We start from the raw sequence: 16,897 nt of genomic DNA, 5'->3' as shown, positions 1-16,897 counted from the left end.
TTACAACATTCAAGTCCACAAAAACAATCTAGACGGATTAATGTAAAATGGTAAACACTTTAAAAAATCAAAATATTAAAAAAGAAAATGTTTGTAACCTTAGAGTAGGAGAGACCTTCTTAAGTAAGACACAAATACTTATACTATATAAATATTTAAATTTCTGTATGACAAAGCCATAAACAAAGTTGAAGACAAACAAGAAATGGGGTATTTGCAGTACATATGGCAAAAGATTAATATAGAGACTATAAAAAAGCACTCCTTAAAATCAATAAGATAATGAAATAGAAAAATTGGCAAAGAATATGAAGAAATATAAGTTACCACATAAAAAGCTCAATTTCATTGCTAATCATGAAAATTAACAAAGACTTATTATTTTTCTCCCTTTAAATTGGCAAAAATTTGAAACTGATAATATTAAATGTTGAAGTGAGTATGAGAAATCAGTACTTTCAATCACCAACAAGAGGGCAATTTGGCAATATCTTTTAGAAATGTACATATATACCTTTTGCTTCAGCAATTCTACTTCTAGTTATCTATTCCAGAGAAACACTCAGCCAAGTAGGCATAAAGGAGACACGAATGAGGATTTGTTGTTTTTAATAGCATAGAGTTGGAAACTAGCTAGATCTATGAATAGGGGAACAACTAAAATATGATATATCCATATTACAAATTCTTTCTAGAACTAAAATGAGGCAGATCTATAAAACCTGACAGAATTATCTTGGAGACATTTAGTAGAAAAGATACGTTGCAACACAACAGGCATTGTAAGATATATTTTATATATATATAAAATATATATATATATATATATATATATAATCTCAGTCCTCCCAAAAATCTCAGCCCACAAACTCAAATGTGCAAGAAACAGTGAAGTAGTACAATTCTTTATTGTTACTTAAAGCAGCATTTTTAACTCCAATCCCTCAACTCAAGTTGGTGGGAAATGAATCATAAATAATTCTTGAGGAATTGTTGCCACTCACCCCCAACCCAGAATTTTGTCCAGATTCCTGGAGTTTATGTATTGTCAAGGCTTATGAGAGCAAAGACTATGTCTCCCTCTTTTCTACGTCCACTGTATTTGGCTCAAGGGCTGACAGAGAACACCACTCAGGAAATGTCTGGGAAATGCATGCCATGGTGAGACAGTGGGTGTGGCCAAAGATCCAGACTCTCATCCTCTACCTTCTGCTCTTAACAACTGTGATTAGGTGCATGCTTTGTAAGATCTCCCTCTCCAGCAGCAACCTGAAGTGACAACGTTATTTTCAAGGCCACATTTACAGGCATGTAACCTATGCGGTCACACACAGCCCCATGCTCAGAAGGGCCACACATGGTACACCTCCCTCTGCTTCCTGGGGAATGCTAGAGGAGACCTAGTCGAGAATCAAGACTTTGACCTCTGACCATAGGTAAAAAGGCAACCTCCCTCCCATGGTGTCAATGGAGACCATGGAAGGAGGAGCAGTAATAAGGCACTCCTACCCCTGCCAACCAGAGAGGCTTCAGGGGAAGACTGGTGGGGAGCAGGCACTCCCACTCCCGCTAATTACTATGAGGGGCGCCCTCAATTAGTGTCAATTGAGACTGAGTGTAGAACCTGGACTTCTACCCCCACCTGCAGTGACAAGGAAGCTCCTCCATTTCCCCTGCTGGAGTGCTGTAAAAGGAAGCCAGCTAAAAGAGAAAGTTTAAATAAGATCTAGGGTCTCATAACGTAATACCCAAAATGTCTATGTTTCAATAAAAAATCACTCATCATATCAAAAACAAGGAACATCTTAAACTGAATTAAAAAAGACAATCACGGGGGCTGGCCTGGTGGCAGTGGTTAAGTTTGTGCACTCCGCTTTGGTGGCCCAGGGTTCTCTGTTTGGGATACTGGGTGTGGACTGACACACCACTCATCAGGCCATGTTGTGGCAGGCGTCCCACACATGAAGTAGAGGAAGATGGGCACAGATATTAGCTCAGGACCAATCTTCCTCAGCAAAAAGAGATTGGCAGAAGATTGGCTAATATTCCTCAAAAAAAAAAAAAAAAGACAATCACTAGGTACCAACAGCAAGATGTAGAGATGGTAGAATTATCTGACAAAGATAAAATGCCTCAACAAGCAATTATGAACATGCTTGAAACAAAATCAAAAAGAGAGTCTCAGTTGGGGCTGGCCCCGTGGCCGAGTGGTTAAGTTCACATGCTCCGCTGCAGGCGGCCCAGTGTTTCGTTGGTTCGAATCCTGGGCGCGGACATGGCACTGCTCATCAAACCACACTGAGGCAGCGTCCCACATGCCACAACTAGAAGGACCCACAACAAAGAACATACAACTATGTACTGGGGGCCTTTGGGGAGAAAAAGGAAAAAAATAAAATCTTTAAAAAAAAAAGAGAGAGTGTCTCAGAGAAGAAAATATTAGCTATAAGGAAGAACCAAATGGAAATTTTAGAACAATAACTGAAATAAAAAGCTCAGTGAATGGGTTCAAAAGCGGAAAGGAGAAGAAATAACCAATGAAGTGGAAGATAGAATGGTAGAAATTACCCAATCTGAACAACAGAAAAAAACAGACTGAGGCAAAAATGAACAGAGCCTCAGGGACTTGTGGGGCTATTTAAAAGATCAAGCATCATGTCCTCAGAGTCTTGAAAGGAGAGGAGAAAGAAGGCAGGGCTGACCAAATACTCAAAGAAAACTTTCCAAATTTGGTAAAAGGCATAAAATGACAGATCCAAGAAGCCACGCAAATCCAAATAAGACAAATCCAAACAAGTCCACACGAAGACACATCATAGTGAAATTTCTGAAAACTAAAGTAAAGAACAAATCTTGAGAGTAGCCAAAGAAAAACAAGACCTTACCTATAAGGGAAAATCAATTCAAATGACAGCTGATTTTTCATCAGAGGACATAGAGGCCAGAAGGAAGTGACACAACATTTTTCAAGTGTTGAACTGTCAACCCAGAATCCCATATCCAATGAAAATATCCTTCAGGAATCCTGGGGGAAATCAGAAAATTCTCAGATGAAGGAGAACTAAGAGAATTTGTCACTGACTGATATGCTCAACCAAAGGTACAAAAGCAATTCAGCGAAAGGAAGCTGGCTTTTCAACAAAAGGTCCTGTAGTAATCAGATATCCATAGGCAAAAAAATGAACCTTGACCTAAATCTAATACCTTATACAAAAATTAACTCAAAATGGACTACACATTTAAATATAAAACATAAAACTCTTAGGGGAAAAAAAAAATCACAGAAAATCTTCTGGACCTAGGGCTAGGCAAAGTGTTCTTAAATTTGACACCAAAAGCACAATCCACAAAAGGAAAAAAATTGATAAATTGGCTTTCATCAAAATTAAACACTTTTGCTCTGTGAAAAGCCCTGTTGAAAAGATAAAAAGACAAGCTACAGAGTGGGAGGAAATGTTTGCAAACCACGTATCTGACAAAGGACTAGTATCTAGAATATATAAAGAACTATCAAAACTCAACAGGTAAACAAAATCTAATTAGAAATGGGCAAAAGGCTTGAAAAGACGTCTCACTAGAGAGAATACAGGATGGGAAATAAGCATGTGAAAGGATGTTTAACATCACCAGCCAACAGGAAACACAAATTAAAACAATGAGGTATCCCTACACATCTATCAAAATGGCTTAAAAAAAAAAGCCGCTGCACTAAATGAAGAAGATGTGGAAAAACCATATTTCACTCATACATTGCTAATGGGAATGTAAAATGGTAGTCACTCTGGAAAACAGTTTGGTAGTTTCTTAGACAACTAAATATGCAACAAACATATTACCGAGCAATTGCACTCCTGGGCATTTATTCTAGAGAAATGAAGACTTATGTTAACATAAAAGCTGTACACAAATGTTTATAGTAGTTTTATTCATAATAGCCAAAAACTGGAAACAACTCAGATGTCCTTAAAGGGGTGAATGGTTAAACAAACTGTGGTACATCCATACTCTTGAGTACCACTCAGAATAAAAAGGAATAAACCATCAATACATACAACAACCTAGATGGATCCTAAGGGAATTATGCTGAGTGGGGGAAAAAAGCCTAACCAAAGTGTTACATACTGTATGATTTCATTTATATAATATTCTTTTTTTTATTCCTGAGGAAGATTAACCCTGAGCTAACATCTGTTGCCAATCCTCCTCTTTTTTCGCTTGAGGAAGTTTAGCCCTGAGCTAACATCTGTGCCAATCTTCCTCTAGCTTTTATATGTGGGTTGCTGCCACAGTGTGGCTGACAAGTAGTGTAGGTCCACGACCCAAACCCACAAACCCAGGCCTCTGAAGTGAAATGCACTGAACTTAACCACTATTCCACAGGGCTGGCCCCATATAACATTCTTGAAATGACAAAATTATAGAAATGGAGCCCCTTTATCAGGTAATGAGGAGGGGGAGGGGGAAAGACAACATGAGGGATCTTTGTGGTGATGGAAGTGTTCTGTATCTTGATTATAGTAAAGTCCATATCCTGGCTGCGATACTGTACTATATAGTTTATAATATGTTACCATTGGGTAAAGGGTACCTCTGACCTCCCTATTTTATTTCTTATACATGTGAATCTAAAATTATCTTAAACATTTAATTTAAAATATATAGTAGAATATACAGAAAATGATAAAAGCCACTTTTCTCTTCCCTACAGGGGCCAGAAAGAAAAGGCTGAGTACAATGTGTGGCTATGTATCTGGGCCCTGATGGGTGTGTTTCCAGTTCCTGATACCTCCTCCTTGCTTTTGCTTCCATCTTGGGATCCCATGATCCCATATGCCACTGGAGACCAAAAGATCTTCTGTGTTATCTCTGACTCTAAGGTGGTCTCAGAGAAGTAGGATGCAGATAGATGTTGACCATCTTGGACAGGAGAACTTTAAATAAAGGCCAAAAGTGGGGTGACAGGAGAGCAGGAGTGGAGGAAGAGGTAAGAGGGAGTGAACTGGAATAAGAAATTCTGGGATCTAGTTTCTCACTCCATGACCAACTGCACAAGTCCTCTAAACGCTTCAGGCTTCAATTCAACCCAATTTAACACTCACTGGGCAACAAGGACAGTGAGAAGAGGGGGTTGGGAAAGTGGTTAGCCCTTAACCCATATCTACACCAACATCACCCACCAAAAAAAAGAATATTCTTTGCTACAGAAAATGGACGTTTTCTTAATCTTGGGTAAAATGTGCATAAAAGCACTTTTAAAAATCTCTATTTGTATTAATCCATAACATACAATGTAAGTAAAAAATGGGGGGCTTAAGCTGCAAACACATAATCAAGACAACCACCTAGATGCATTCCAACCCTCCTCCCTCAGCAAGACTGCCCCTCTTCACTGGCTCTTGGTCACTAGGATCTACTCTGTGTAATGTATTATAGGGATTGAGGCTAAAGAAAGTTAACAGGATTCTCATAATCTGATTAGTAGACAAAAGAAAGGAAAACCAACATTTATCAAACATCTGTGTGCAGTAGACACTCTTCTAGGCACTTATTATTATATACATCATCTCATTTAATCCTCACAACCTTGTGTGGTAGCCACCATTATCCCCATTTTACAGATGTGGGAACCAAAGTTCACGGAGGAAAGGTAACTTGATATACAGCTAGACACTGGTATCAGAGACTGACTCTAAATTCTTTTCACTGTGTTCTACATTACCTCTAATTCGATGGAGGCTATTTATTTTCTGTACTGTGCTGTTCCTTCACAATTTTCTAAAATCATTGTTTTTAATAAGGACAAATAGAGGTTTTTTCCTTTTTTAAGATGATGAGAGCAAGAAGGCATCATTAAGATACATTGGACTTTACCCATTTGAAAAATCATTGGAGACTATTTTTGTCCGACAGCTTTGCTGAGATATAACTTACATGCCATAAAGTTTATCCTTCACCCATTTTAAGTGTATAATTCAATGAATTTTAGTATATTTGCAAAGTTGTACACTATCACCACAAACTAATTTTGGAGCATTTCCATTAGCCTACACAGACACGTCATAATACGTCGATTCTTCATTTCCATTCTCACCCCTGAACAACCACTAACCTACTTTCTGTCTGTATAGATTTGCCTTTTCTGAACCCTTCATACAAATGGAATCATACAGTATGTGTTGTTTTGTGTGTAGCTTCTTCCACTTAGCATAATGTTTTCGAGATTCCTCGTGGCTGAAGAGGATTCCATCGTGTGGATATAGCACATTTTGTTTCCCTACTTTTTTGGGGTTTTTGTCCATGCAGTTGAGGGGCTTTTGAGTTGTTTCTATCTTGTGGCTATTGTAAATAACGCTGCTATGAACGTTTGCATACAAGTCTTTGTGTGGACAAATGTTTTCACGTTCCTCGGTAGATACCTAGGATTGGAATTGCTGGACCATATAGTTAATTCTACGTTTAACTTTTTAATAACCTGTCAGACTATTTTCCAAAGTGGATGCACCATTTAACATGACCACCAGCAACGGATGAGGGCTCCAATTTCTCCACATCCTCGCCATCACTAACAATTGCCTGTCTTTTATTCTAGGCATTCTAGTGGCTGAGAAATGGTTATCTTGTTACGGTTTTGATTTGTATTTACCTAATGACTAATGATGATGTGTCTTTCCATGTACTTACTGGTCATTTGTATATCTTCTTTGGAGAAACAACTATTCAAATCTTTTGCCCATAAAAAAAAAAAAGACTTTATCTTTTAAGAGTGGTTTTAGGCTCACAGCAAAATTGAGTGGGGAATACAGAGAATTTCCCTATACCCCTTGTAACGCCCATACTCACAGCCTCTTCCACTATCAACATCCCCCACCAGAGTGGTACATTTGTTACAATCGATGAACCTACACTGACACATCGGAATCATCCAAAGTTCACAGTTTACATTAGGGTTCACTCTGCAGGTTTGGACAGTGTATAATGACATCACCCACCACTATAGTATCACACAGAATGGGCTCACTGCCCTAAAAACTCTCTGCGCTGCACCTATTCATCATTCTCTCCCCCAGCAACCAACAATCTTTTTATTGTCTCCATAGTTTTGCCTTTTTTCAGTACGTCACATAGCTGGAATCATACAATTTTACAGCCTTTTCAGATTCGCTTTTTTCAATTAGTAATATCCACTTGAGGTTCCTCCATGTCTCTTGAGGCTTGATAGCTCATTTCCTTCTAGCGCTGAAGAATATCCCACTGTCTGGATGTACCACAGTTCATTTATCCATTCACCCCTTGAAGGACTTCTTGGTTGCTTCCAAGTTTTGGCAATTACGAATAAAGTTGCTCTAAACATTCATGTGCAGGTTTTTGTGTGGACATAAGTTTTCAACTCATTTGGGTAATACCGAAGAGCGTGACTGCTGGATGATATGGTAAAGTGTGTTGAGTTTTGTAAGAGACTGCTAAACTGTCTTCCAAAGTGGGTTACAATTTTGCATTCACACCAGCCATGAAAGAGAGTTCCTGCCGCTCCACATCTTCGTCAGCATTTGATGTTGTCATTTTTGTTCATTTTTTTTATTTTTCTTTTCACTGTTGAGTTGTAAGAGCCTTTTATATATTCTAGATACAAGTCCCTTACAGAATATATGATTTGCAAATATTTTCTCCGAGTTTGTGGGTTGTTTTAGAGGCTATTTTTTTTTTTTCAATGAAAAGGAAGATTAAACACTGAATTAATGACAGTGGTTACCCCTGGAGAGGCCAGGAGCACGGATCAGGTTAGAATCACACAGGTAGACAGTGTACAGGTGCTGGGAGAGGTGGACACAGACTCTGGGGCCAGCTACCTGGGTCTCAACCCAACGCTGCCAAGTCACTTAGTCTCTCTGCTTCTCAGCTTTCTCCCTGTGAAATGGGCATAACAGCGCTCATCGCACAGGCGTGTGGCGAGGCTTAAGCAAGTTAACGTGCCCGCAGAGGTTAAAACAGTGGTTACCAGGAACTCAGGATGCTTTATGGAAACTGGAACTGTACTACCACTTCTTGAAGTGGGTACTGAGGTGCAAGTTTCCATTTTATTATCATGCTCTGTAACATAGATGTGACGTGCTTTCTTTTATAACTTATTTAAATGTACGAACATTCTTTAAAAGATAATAAAGGGGGGAAAAAATCCAATTCTTTACCCTTTTAAAACAGGAAAGACTGGGCTAGAGGCAGGGCCGTCCCGCAGGCTGGCCCCGCTCCTTCCCCAGCCTCACGAGGTGCCTGTCAGCTGCGCTGTCAGAAAGAACCGGGAAGCCCAGGCAGGCGTCAAGCGACCGCGACTCGGCACCACCGCAGCGTCCGCACCTGTAAAGCGGGGATGCTGAGGGCACCCACCTACCTAGAGATCGACAGGACCAGGGACAGCATCTCCTGCACGGCTGCCGGCTGCCGCTTCTCCCTCTGCACTTCCAGGCTGCCCCGACGGCCAGGGAACCTCCGTACAAAAAGGCCCGGGAAGAGACAGAGGCCCAGGACGCACGGCTGAAGGTTCCGCCCAGCTCCAAAATTCTGGGCTGTTTTTCACAGAGATCCACAGTTTGGGAGGAAAATGTCTTTGTCTGAGATGGGGCTGATCAGATAACTACCTCCCGGGCGGTGGAGAAAGGCCGAGAAGCCAAAGGCCGGGAAAGCGCTTTCCCATCTACAGCGCGCTTGCAAAGAGCTGGTTTACTTTTTAAAAAAGTCGTTGCTGTGGGAAAGCCGCAGAGAGGTCGGGCCAGCTCCAAGGCAGCCCAGCCACCGGGATGCGCCTCAGCCTCAGCCGTAGTCTTGGGGCCGCGCCGGCGAGCGACCGAGGAAGCTCCGCGACGCCCTGCGCGCCCACGGGCGTCCCAAACGAGAGACGCTCGACCGCGCGCGCCGGCTTCCCGCCCAGCCTCCAGCCTGTGGCGCGTGCGCCCCCTGGCGGCGCCGTCGGGCCACGTTTAGGACGACCAACGGCCGAGCGGGCGTTTCCTCAAATGAGCATGCGCAGGCCCCACCAGCCGATCTTCTCCCGCCCACAGAGCCTTTCCAGCCAATCAAAGGGCCCCAGAGCCGCCCACCCTTGGGGCTTGGGGGCGGGGCGTTTAATCTTAGCCAATGACAGAAGATATTCGTTCTTCCGCCACACTCGCGCGTTGAAAAGGGGGGTGGGGCTAGGAGGCGATTTCCTTAGCAAGATGGCGGCGAGCGGCCTCAGTCGGGCAGCCGCCGCGGCCGGCACCTCGGTGAAGCCCATTTTCAGTCGGGACATGAACGAGGCCAAGCGGAGGGTGCGCGAGCTCTACCGCGCCTGGTACCGGGAGGTGCCGAACACTGGTGAGAGGCAGCGGCGCACGCGGGGCCCCGGAGGCAGCCCAAGGTCGCAGCCGTCCCGGCCTCCGATTTCTCCCGGGCCGAGCCGAGGTCACCAGCTTGGGCAGAGGCGACTCCGCGTGCTTCAGGGCAGGAGGGTCACTCGAGTCTTGGTGGACCCGACCTGGCGGCGGCGCCGGAGTCACATCAGCCCTTCCCAGCGTCCGTCCCGCGCTTCTAGGCGCCCTCGGCGCTTTGGCTTCTAGGATTCCCGTAATTCTTACCGAAACCCCGGGAGGGAGAGCAGGGACTGTCAGTGACATACTCATTTTATAGGGGAGGCAATTGAGGCACCGAGAGGCCAAGTGACGCTCACAAGGCCCAGAGCTAGCCTGTGGTGGGTCTGGAACCCCACGTCAACTCTAGAGTTCCAGAACATACTTACAGATGCCCATAGGTTGTATAACACAAGTGGCTGTAGGATTTGAGCGATCATCTGGTTCCCACATCCTCACCAAAAAAAGAAACTGAAGCAGAGAAGGGAAGTGACTTTCCCAAGGTCATCCGTAAATCAGGAGTGCCTTTACACCCCTGCAGGCGAGATGTCCTCCCCCTCTCTCCAGTCTCCCACGCCTTGCCCCCGATATTCTACCTGCCCCTAGTTTTCCTTAGGAACTCCTCCCCCTGCCCCCTGCTGGCTTGCCTGCTGCTTCCTCAGAACCCCTGCCTCCACTGAGATGTCAGAGAACCAGTCTGTTAACCTGAAGGATTAAGATATCAGCTCCCCGGGTGCAGAGCCTGTGTTTTTTCTTATCTTGGCATCCCCGGCAGTGCTGCCTAGTGCACCTGATGAAAGAGGGGTTGGGGAAAGTGCCGTCTAAACTGTCAAGGGCAGTACCACTGTCAGGGACTGTTTTGCTTCAGTGTAGACCATCACTGCTAGTCTGAGGGAAGGTTTTTTTTTTTTTTTAAAGGAAGGTTAGCCCTGAGCTAACATCCGTTGCCAATCCTCCTCTTTTTGCTGAGGAAGACTGGCCCTGAGCTCACATGCGTGCCCGTCTTCCTCTACTTTATATGTGGGACACCTGCTGCGGCATGGCTTGCCAAGCGGTGCCATGTCCGCACCCGGGATCCTAGCAGACAAACCTGAACCCCGGGCCACCGAAACAGAGTGTGCGAACTTAAGCGCCGTGCCAGTGTTTTTAAGTGATCTGGAGCACCATAGCACCCATCAGGGCTGCCACTGCCCTGCCTGTGTGTGAGAAGCCGTAAAATGTGGTGATTATATAGACTTGCCTCCACGCCCTGCACTTACTAGCTGTGTGACCTTAGACAAATTATTTCATCTCACTGTGCCTCAGTTTCCTCATCTGTAAAATGGGGATAATAATAGTACCTTCTTCAGAGGGTTACCTGTTAAGTAGATTAATAGATCTAAAGTGCTTAGGCGAGGGCCTGGCACTTAGTCAGGCGCTCATTAAATGCGGGCTGCTCCTGTTGTTTTTATTGTTGTTATTATTGTCATTCTTATTTATAGGGCTTACCCTAGCAGTAGCCTCCTTGTAGACCCCAGTTCTTTGATGTGTGGGAACTGTGTCTGCTCCACAGTGTCCCTGTCCTCAAGCTGCCTTTTTGAGAGGCTGCTGATGACCAGAACTTAAACCCACAGGATGCTAGACAGGGAGACTTAAGTGAACTGCTGGGTCAGAGACTGCAAATTCAAATGCCTTCAGAGGACGGGTGGCTAGTGCGTGTGGGGGAGTGACGGTAGCAAGTGTGTGGGGGAATGTGCATTCAAATTCAGATGTTTAAAAACATAATGTTTGCCTAGCAGAATACTTCTGTGAGTGCCCAGAACCCTTTCTTATTGCAGGGAGGAGCTGGAGGTAGGGAACAAGGCCCAGATGCCGGAAGAGCAGTTTGTGAAGGGGAAAAATCAATGGCTGAGTTGAGGATAGAACACAAGTATCCACTGTCAGGACCCATCTCTTTCTAAACCATCCGCTCCCGGAACCTTCCTTCAAATACTATTGAGAAGATAATCCCAGAGTCAGAAGGTTCCTGGGAGGAGGAGGAGAAGGCCAGGGGTTACAGGAGCCTAGAGAGCAGGAAAAAAGGGAGTCAGTGGGGTGGTACACCCTTATAGGAAGGATCACTGATCTATAGCTGGTCGCTTGCTCAGGCCTCTGTCTACACTGGTGCCTTTCTATCCACAATTGGGACTCCAGCTGGGGAACCAAACCAAGAATTGGGAATAAGTAATAGTATTGATAATAACTAACATTTATTGAAATGCACACACATGGCCCAGCACTATGCTAAATACTTTACATTACCTTACTTTAGAGTAGGCTCTGATTGTTCCCTGTCTTACAGATGAGAAAACTGAGCCTCATGAACTTGTCTCATGTCACACTGTTAGTAAGTAGAAGAGCCGGACTTCAGAGACTGTCCAGCTGTTACCCCTCACTCTTATCTCCTGCTGTAGTTTTCCCTGAATCTCACAGAACCCAGTTCTGCTGCACATGTGGGGCAGAGTGCCCTTTGCCCGGATGGTGGCAGCCTTGGCGTGGGAGCACAGGGAGAAACCACCATTGAATCCTTCCTTTGAAAAAATATTACATGCTGCTTGCTGGTTACAACATAGCAGGAGACTTTGTATAGAAACTGTTCCTTCATTTAATTTCCATGTCATCGAGTACCGCTTGGACTATAGGATCAGTGCTAGGTGCCTAGAGAGACACAAAAATGAATAAAACACAATTCTGCCTTCAAGAGTCTTATGGTCTAGTCAGGAAGATAGGCATATAACCAGATCATTAAAACCCAAAATATAACAGAGGTATGGGAAATAAGTGCTGAAATTTTTAATAGTTAACATTTGTATCAACGTTTAATGTTTACCAGATGTTGTCACTAGAATTTCACCTCATTCCTGTGAAGGTTATTTTCTATTTTTTAGATGAGGGAACAGGCTGAAGAGGCTGTACCCCAGACAAGGTCATAGTTCATAATGGTGTGGAGACCTTACCCCATCTTTGCCCCTCGATCTCATTCTCTTTTCCATTATACCATGCTGCCTTCCCATCTAGGGATCTCCCAGTGCCTGGTATGAATGCTACCAAAATGAACTGGAGCCTAGAGCTGAGACCATATCAATGTCGACTTTCCTAATCTGTCAGGGCCTTCCTGACTCAGAAAAGCCTTAACAGTAACTTTGGAAGAACACACAGAGACCGTGGTAGTCACCTTCATCCAAAAGGGGCACTTCCGTATTTTCCTTTTGAGTGTCTCAGATTTTTTCAAATTGAAAGTTAAATATTCAGGAATGTCTGAGTTGAGGAAGGACAGTTAGAATTGATTTAAGCAGTGTTTCTCAGCAGCAGCGTTTGTGCTGGGTAAGTGTTGTGGGGGCTGTCCTGTGCGTAGTAGGATGTTTACCAACATCCCTGGCTTCTACCCACTACCTGCCAGTAGCACTCTCCCCCTAGTTGTGACAACCAAAAATGCCTCCAGATGTCACCAAATGTTCCGGGGGAGGGGTGCAAAATCACCACTGGTTTGAGAGACACCAATTTAGTCCAAAGAACAATTCAGCAGCTATAGCTTAGACTGTTACTTTTTGCATGCCCACAGCCTTTCTCACTGGTGGAGGGGTGTGTTCAGGGGGTTAGGATGAGAGGGGGAAGCCTAGGACAAAGCTGTGGAATTTGTCTCTCCAGAGACAAGGGTTCTTAACCTTGGAAGATGGGCATTCAGGGATCTGTGAACTGACATCGTAAGCCCCACTGCCTGTGAACATTTTCCTGAGAAGATTCGTACACCCACTGCCCTGGTGTGTGGCTCAGGGCATGAGGAAGGGGAGCGATGGGCACCAGCTCCCTGAGTATGCCTAGAGGCACCTTGTTTTTTCCTCCCAAGGTTGGGCAGGCATCTAATATAAAAATGCAGGAAAAGGAAGCACTGATAGCAAGGAAGATTCCCCATATTCCTTTCCTTAAAAGAGCACCAACTGTAAATTTAAAAAAACAATAAGCAACCTGGATTCCAGGCCCGTGTTTGCCAGGGACCAGTAGTGGTGACTTAAGGCAAGTCCCCAGGGTGCGCTAGCCCTCACTCCCCCACACGGTAAGATTCTAAATTCTAGGATCCGTATTAGTTTGCATTTGTTTTTATGTCTGTCTTACTGTCGCTTTGCTCTTTTCTAAAATTCCTAATATGATGCTGACTGTAGTGTTTAACAGCTAGCTCTCTGGAGGGAACCCTAGATTGATAACGTTTACCATTTTCCATGGTGTAAATACTCCCACCACGGTTGATTTTAAGCTACCAAAGTGAAGTCGGCAAAGGCAGATTTGGGAGCAGATGTGTATCATTGGCTCGCCATGAGAGCCTACTCCAGACACCACAGAATCCTGAGCTCTTTCTGGTGTGAGTGATCCTCTGTCCTCTCTGTTACGCCTTCCCTACAAAGCTGGGATGCACTTCCCCTTTTAGATTGCTGCTGTTGCTGGTTCCCTGGTCGGATGAGAAACATTGTCGTCTTTGCGGCAGCACAGTATTTCCCTCAGCAGAAGCTTTGGTTCTCTATCACTGTCACTAAGTTATGAATATAATTAAAGATTCTAGCTTTATTGTTGAATAGCCCTAAATAGTGGTTTCAGAGCTGGTTGTGGTCGTTCTATAGACCAGAGTGGACGTCTTACAGGAATGGCCACAACACAAGGTATCCTCACCAGATGGGCAGCCTGGTCTCCTTCCTCCCACAGTGCTCACGCTGTCCCCTCAACCTAGTGTGCCCGTCCTCCTGTCTGTATTCCACCTAGCACACAAGGCCCTGTTCATGCCCTTGCTGTCATCAGCAATCCACTGAAGGCTCACTGCCAAGGATGGGAATACGAATGACTAAAACCTCATCTTCAAAGGACATCCATATGCCTCATCTGAAGGCCCAGGGCACTGTTTCAGGCACCTACTTCATCGGGGATTGCTGAATATTATGATTTTATGTTTGCATTCATGGATGGCTATCCCTCCAACAGACTTTAAGACCTAGGGAGCTTTAAGACAGGAGCTGCATCTTAAATTCTCTCCTTCCCCCGAGTAACCTAACATGGTAGTCACTGCTCCTGCACCGAAGCCTCCCTGCCGGCACAGACCCTCAGCAGTCTCCCTCAACTGTAAACTTGTGTGGTGCACAGACCCATATCAGTTGACGTTCATTTCAACCCCATCATCTTTTGCCACTTGTTCCATATAATAATAATGCTACTGTATTGAGAGCTTTATTCCCTGCCAGGTACCATGCTAAGGATTTTGCATTCTCTCATAGAATCCTCACAACAGCTCTGGTGTTATATGTACTGTTATCATCCTCATTTCACTCATAAATAAATGCACTCAGGCACAGAGAACTTAACATACACAGGATTATAGCTGATAAATGACAGAGCTGGGATCTGAACCCTTGAACTCTGAAACTCTGCTATCCTGCCTCTTCACTGCAGTGGTCTTGTCTCCCCAAACAAAATGTCAGCTCCTTGAGAGCACATACCACGTCTCATGCTTCTTTGCATCGTCAAGCGCCTAGCTTAGGGTCAGGCTAATATTTGGTGAATGGAATGAATGGGCAACCTGTACCTGTTCAATGAATATCCAGTGACTCAATGTTGAAGAAACATGCTTTAACCATGTAATTTCTACCCTGAATCATGTTTTCTCTCTAGTGCATTTGTTCCAGCTAGACATCTCTGTGAAACAGGGACGGGATAAAGTCCGAGAAATGTTTATGAAGAATGCCCATGTCATGGACCCCAGGGTAGTTGATCTTCTGGTCATTAAGGTAAATGACTCTCCCTGACCCACTTAAAAGAGCAGCCAACTTGTCTGGAGCTTTTCAGTCTTCCCAGATGAACACTTTGTCTCCAGGTTTAAAAAGCAACTACTGGATCAGCAACAGTTGCATAGTGTTTCAAAAGAACAGTTGAACTTGGAAGTTATCACCTGGTTAAATAGATGATAAGATTGTTCAAGGGAAAATCCATTGCAGCTTGTATTTTATAACTTAAAAAGATATGGGGAGGAAAATTTGAACTCTTCTTGAACCCCATCTCTGGAAGTTACTGCTTCACCTGGTTGCCAGCTGACAGCTAGAAGAGGCAGGCCAGTTGACTGAGTCCTGCATAAATGGGGTCAAATCCTAGGCCTGATTCTGTCTCTCTGGTCAGTCACGTTAGCATCAATGGGAGCTTCAGCATGGACCAGTAAGTAACATGATAGAAACATTATGCAAAAACATAAGCCAGTCAGATTAGGCATTCATGTCACAGGGGCCTGTTGACCTGGTAGTCTCTCCTCTTAGGACCAGTTAGCCACAGAGTTAAACAATATATCTCATTTTCCAGATGCAGAAACTGTGTTCTAGACAGAGTACGTTACTTGCCACCCAAGGTCACTCAACAAGTCAGTGCCAGAGCAGAGAATGGAATGCTGGCCTTCGGTGTTGTATTCCTTCTACTTGACCACGTTAATGAATGACCTCTCCCCTCACTTTTGCAGGGAAAGATGGAACTGGAGGAAACGATTAAAGTGTGGAAGCAGCGGACACATATTATGCGGTTCTTCCATGAAACAGAAGCGCCAAGGCCAAAGGACTTCCTGTCCAAGTTTTATGTTGGCCATGACCCGTGAAGTCACTCAATGGAAAGGTGCATGTTGATATTTAAATACTTTAGAGCACAAATAAACAATATATGATGGTCATATACTCACGATAGAATTCCATTGGTGAACCAAGGGGAAGCTGTTTTGCAGTCTCTCTCCCTTTTTGCCTGAACAAGTCGGGTCTTGGTATACACACCAGCTGTTCTTTCCCTTTTCCTGAAGTGTGGTGTTTCCTGTAAATTAGATTGGATTCTCTTGCTCAGAGCCTTGCATGTCTGTAAACAGGAAAGATGAGGCCATCTGCGCAGAAACTGTCATCCTGGGTGTGAGGCTGGATGACTTCGTTCATTCAGCTGTGTTTCTCCAGCCTCCAGGATGGGACAGCTTGGTGTCACAGCAGAGGTCATCCAACATCAGTCAGCTCTTGCTGTTGGAGAGGGATCAGAGTAGCACTAAGGCACAGAAGTAGAGCTGACAAGCTGGGCTCTTTTACCCTGGGTTCTGAAGAAAACGGCTGTTCAGAGGTCTAGCCGGTCTATTTGCAACAAGCACCAGCCCTTCACATGAAATTAACTTCCTCCTCAATTAGGCACCCTGCTAGGGACTCAGCTGTTCAGTGCACACACGGAACAGAAATATTCCTACTGTTTTTGCAAGTTCGGGGGTAGCTCTAAAGTGACAGGAGAATAAATGTGAAGCCAGGTTAAAGAACTCATCTCCGTTTGCTTTGGATGGTAGTCTTCTCTGCTTCTTCCCTGGGCAGTCTGAATGCTGGACAAAAGGGTCAGTATCTATGGGTACAAGCACCCTGAGGATTCCCAAATTTTTCACTGCCAACAACCCCTTTATTATCTTTTCCTCTAAGGAAGGCAGGTTTTGAAAGAATCATTCTAATAATGGTATTCTCAAG

General features: G+C 44.3%; 2 protein-coding genes across 7 annotated transcripts in view; one reads left to right on the top strand and one right to left on the bottom strand.

Annotated features, from left to right (window-relative positions):
- Window positions 1-9,965, bottom strand: part of LOC111771063 (uncharacterized) — a 35,182-nt gene extending 25,217 nt beyond the window's left edge. For 2 of the 6 annotated variants that reach the window (XM_070253746.1, XM_070253745.1), the window contains exon 1: window positions 8,387-8,526. The gene's annotated coding sequence lies outside the window, so the exon portion shown is untranslated. Of the gene's footprint in view, window positions 1-2,885; window positions 3,026-8,386; window positions 8,950-9,769 lie in introns of those variants that run through there. The other 4 variants (XM_070253749.1, XM_070253750.1, XM_070253747.1 and 1 more) reach the window with 4 other exon arrangements.
- NDUFA6 (NADH:ubiquinone oxidoreductase subunit A6) lies at window positions 9,182-16,102 on the top strand. The gene is made up of 3 exons (NM_001433622.1): window positions 9,182-9,348; window positions 15,051-15,166; window positions 15,883-16,102. The coding sequence occupies exons 1-3, from the start codon at window positions 9,210-9,212 to the stop codon at window positions 16,012-16,014; spliced, it is 387 nt and encodes a 128-aa protein (NP_001420551.1). The 5' UTR covers window positions 9,182-9,209; the 3' UTR covers window positions 16,015-16,102.
- Window positions 16,103-16,897: the final 795 nt, after the last annotated feature.

The sequence above is a fragment of the Equus caballus genome, chromosome 28, assembly GCF_041296265.1.
Source record: "Equus caballus isolate H_3958 breed thoroughbred chromosome 28, TB-T2T, whole genome shotgun sequence".
In the NCBI taxonomy this organism is placed as follows: domain Eukaryota; kingdom Metazoa; phylum Chordata; class Mammalia; order Perissodactyla; family Equidae; genus Equus; species Equus caballus.
Note: the sequence above shows the minus strand (reverse complement) of the source record. Positions and strands in the feature narration are given on the sequence as shown.

What these genes read in the sequence shown, in the direction of transcription:
- NDUFA6 (NM_001433622.1), top strand. Translation starts at nt 9,210, where the DNA reads ATGGCGGCGAGCGGCCTCAGTCGGGCAGCCGCCGCGGCCGGCACCTCG. An exon ending in CCGGGAGGTGCCGAACACTG is followed by an intron (nt 9,349 to 15,050) that starts GTGAGAGGCAGC and finishes TTTTCTCTCTAG; the next exon opens with TGCATTTGTTCCAGCTAGAC. An exon ending in TTGATCTTCTGGTCATTAAG is followed by an intron (nt 15,167 to 15,882) that starts GTAAATGACTCT and finishes TCACTTTTGCAG; the next exon opens with GGAAAGATGGAACTGGAGGA.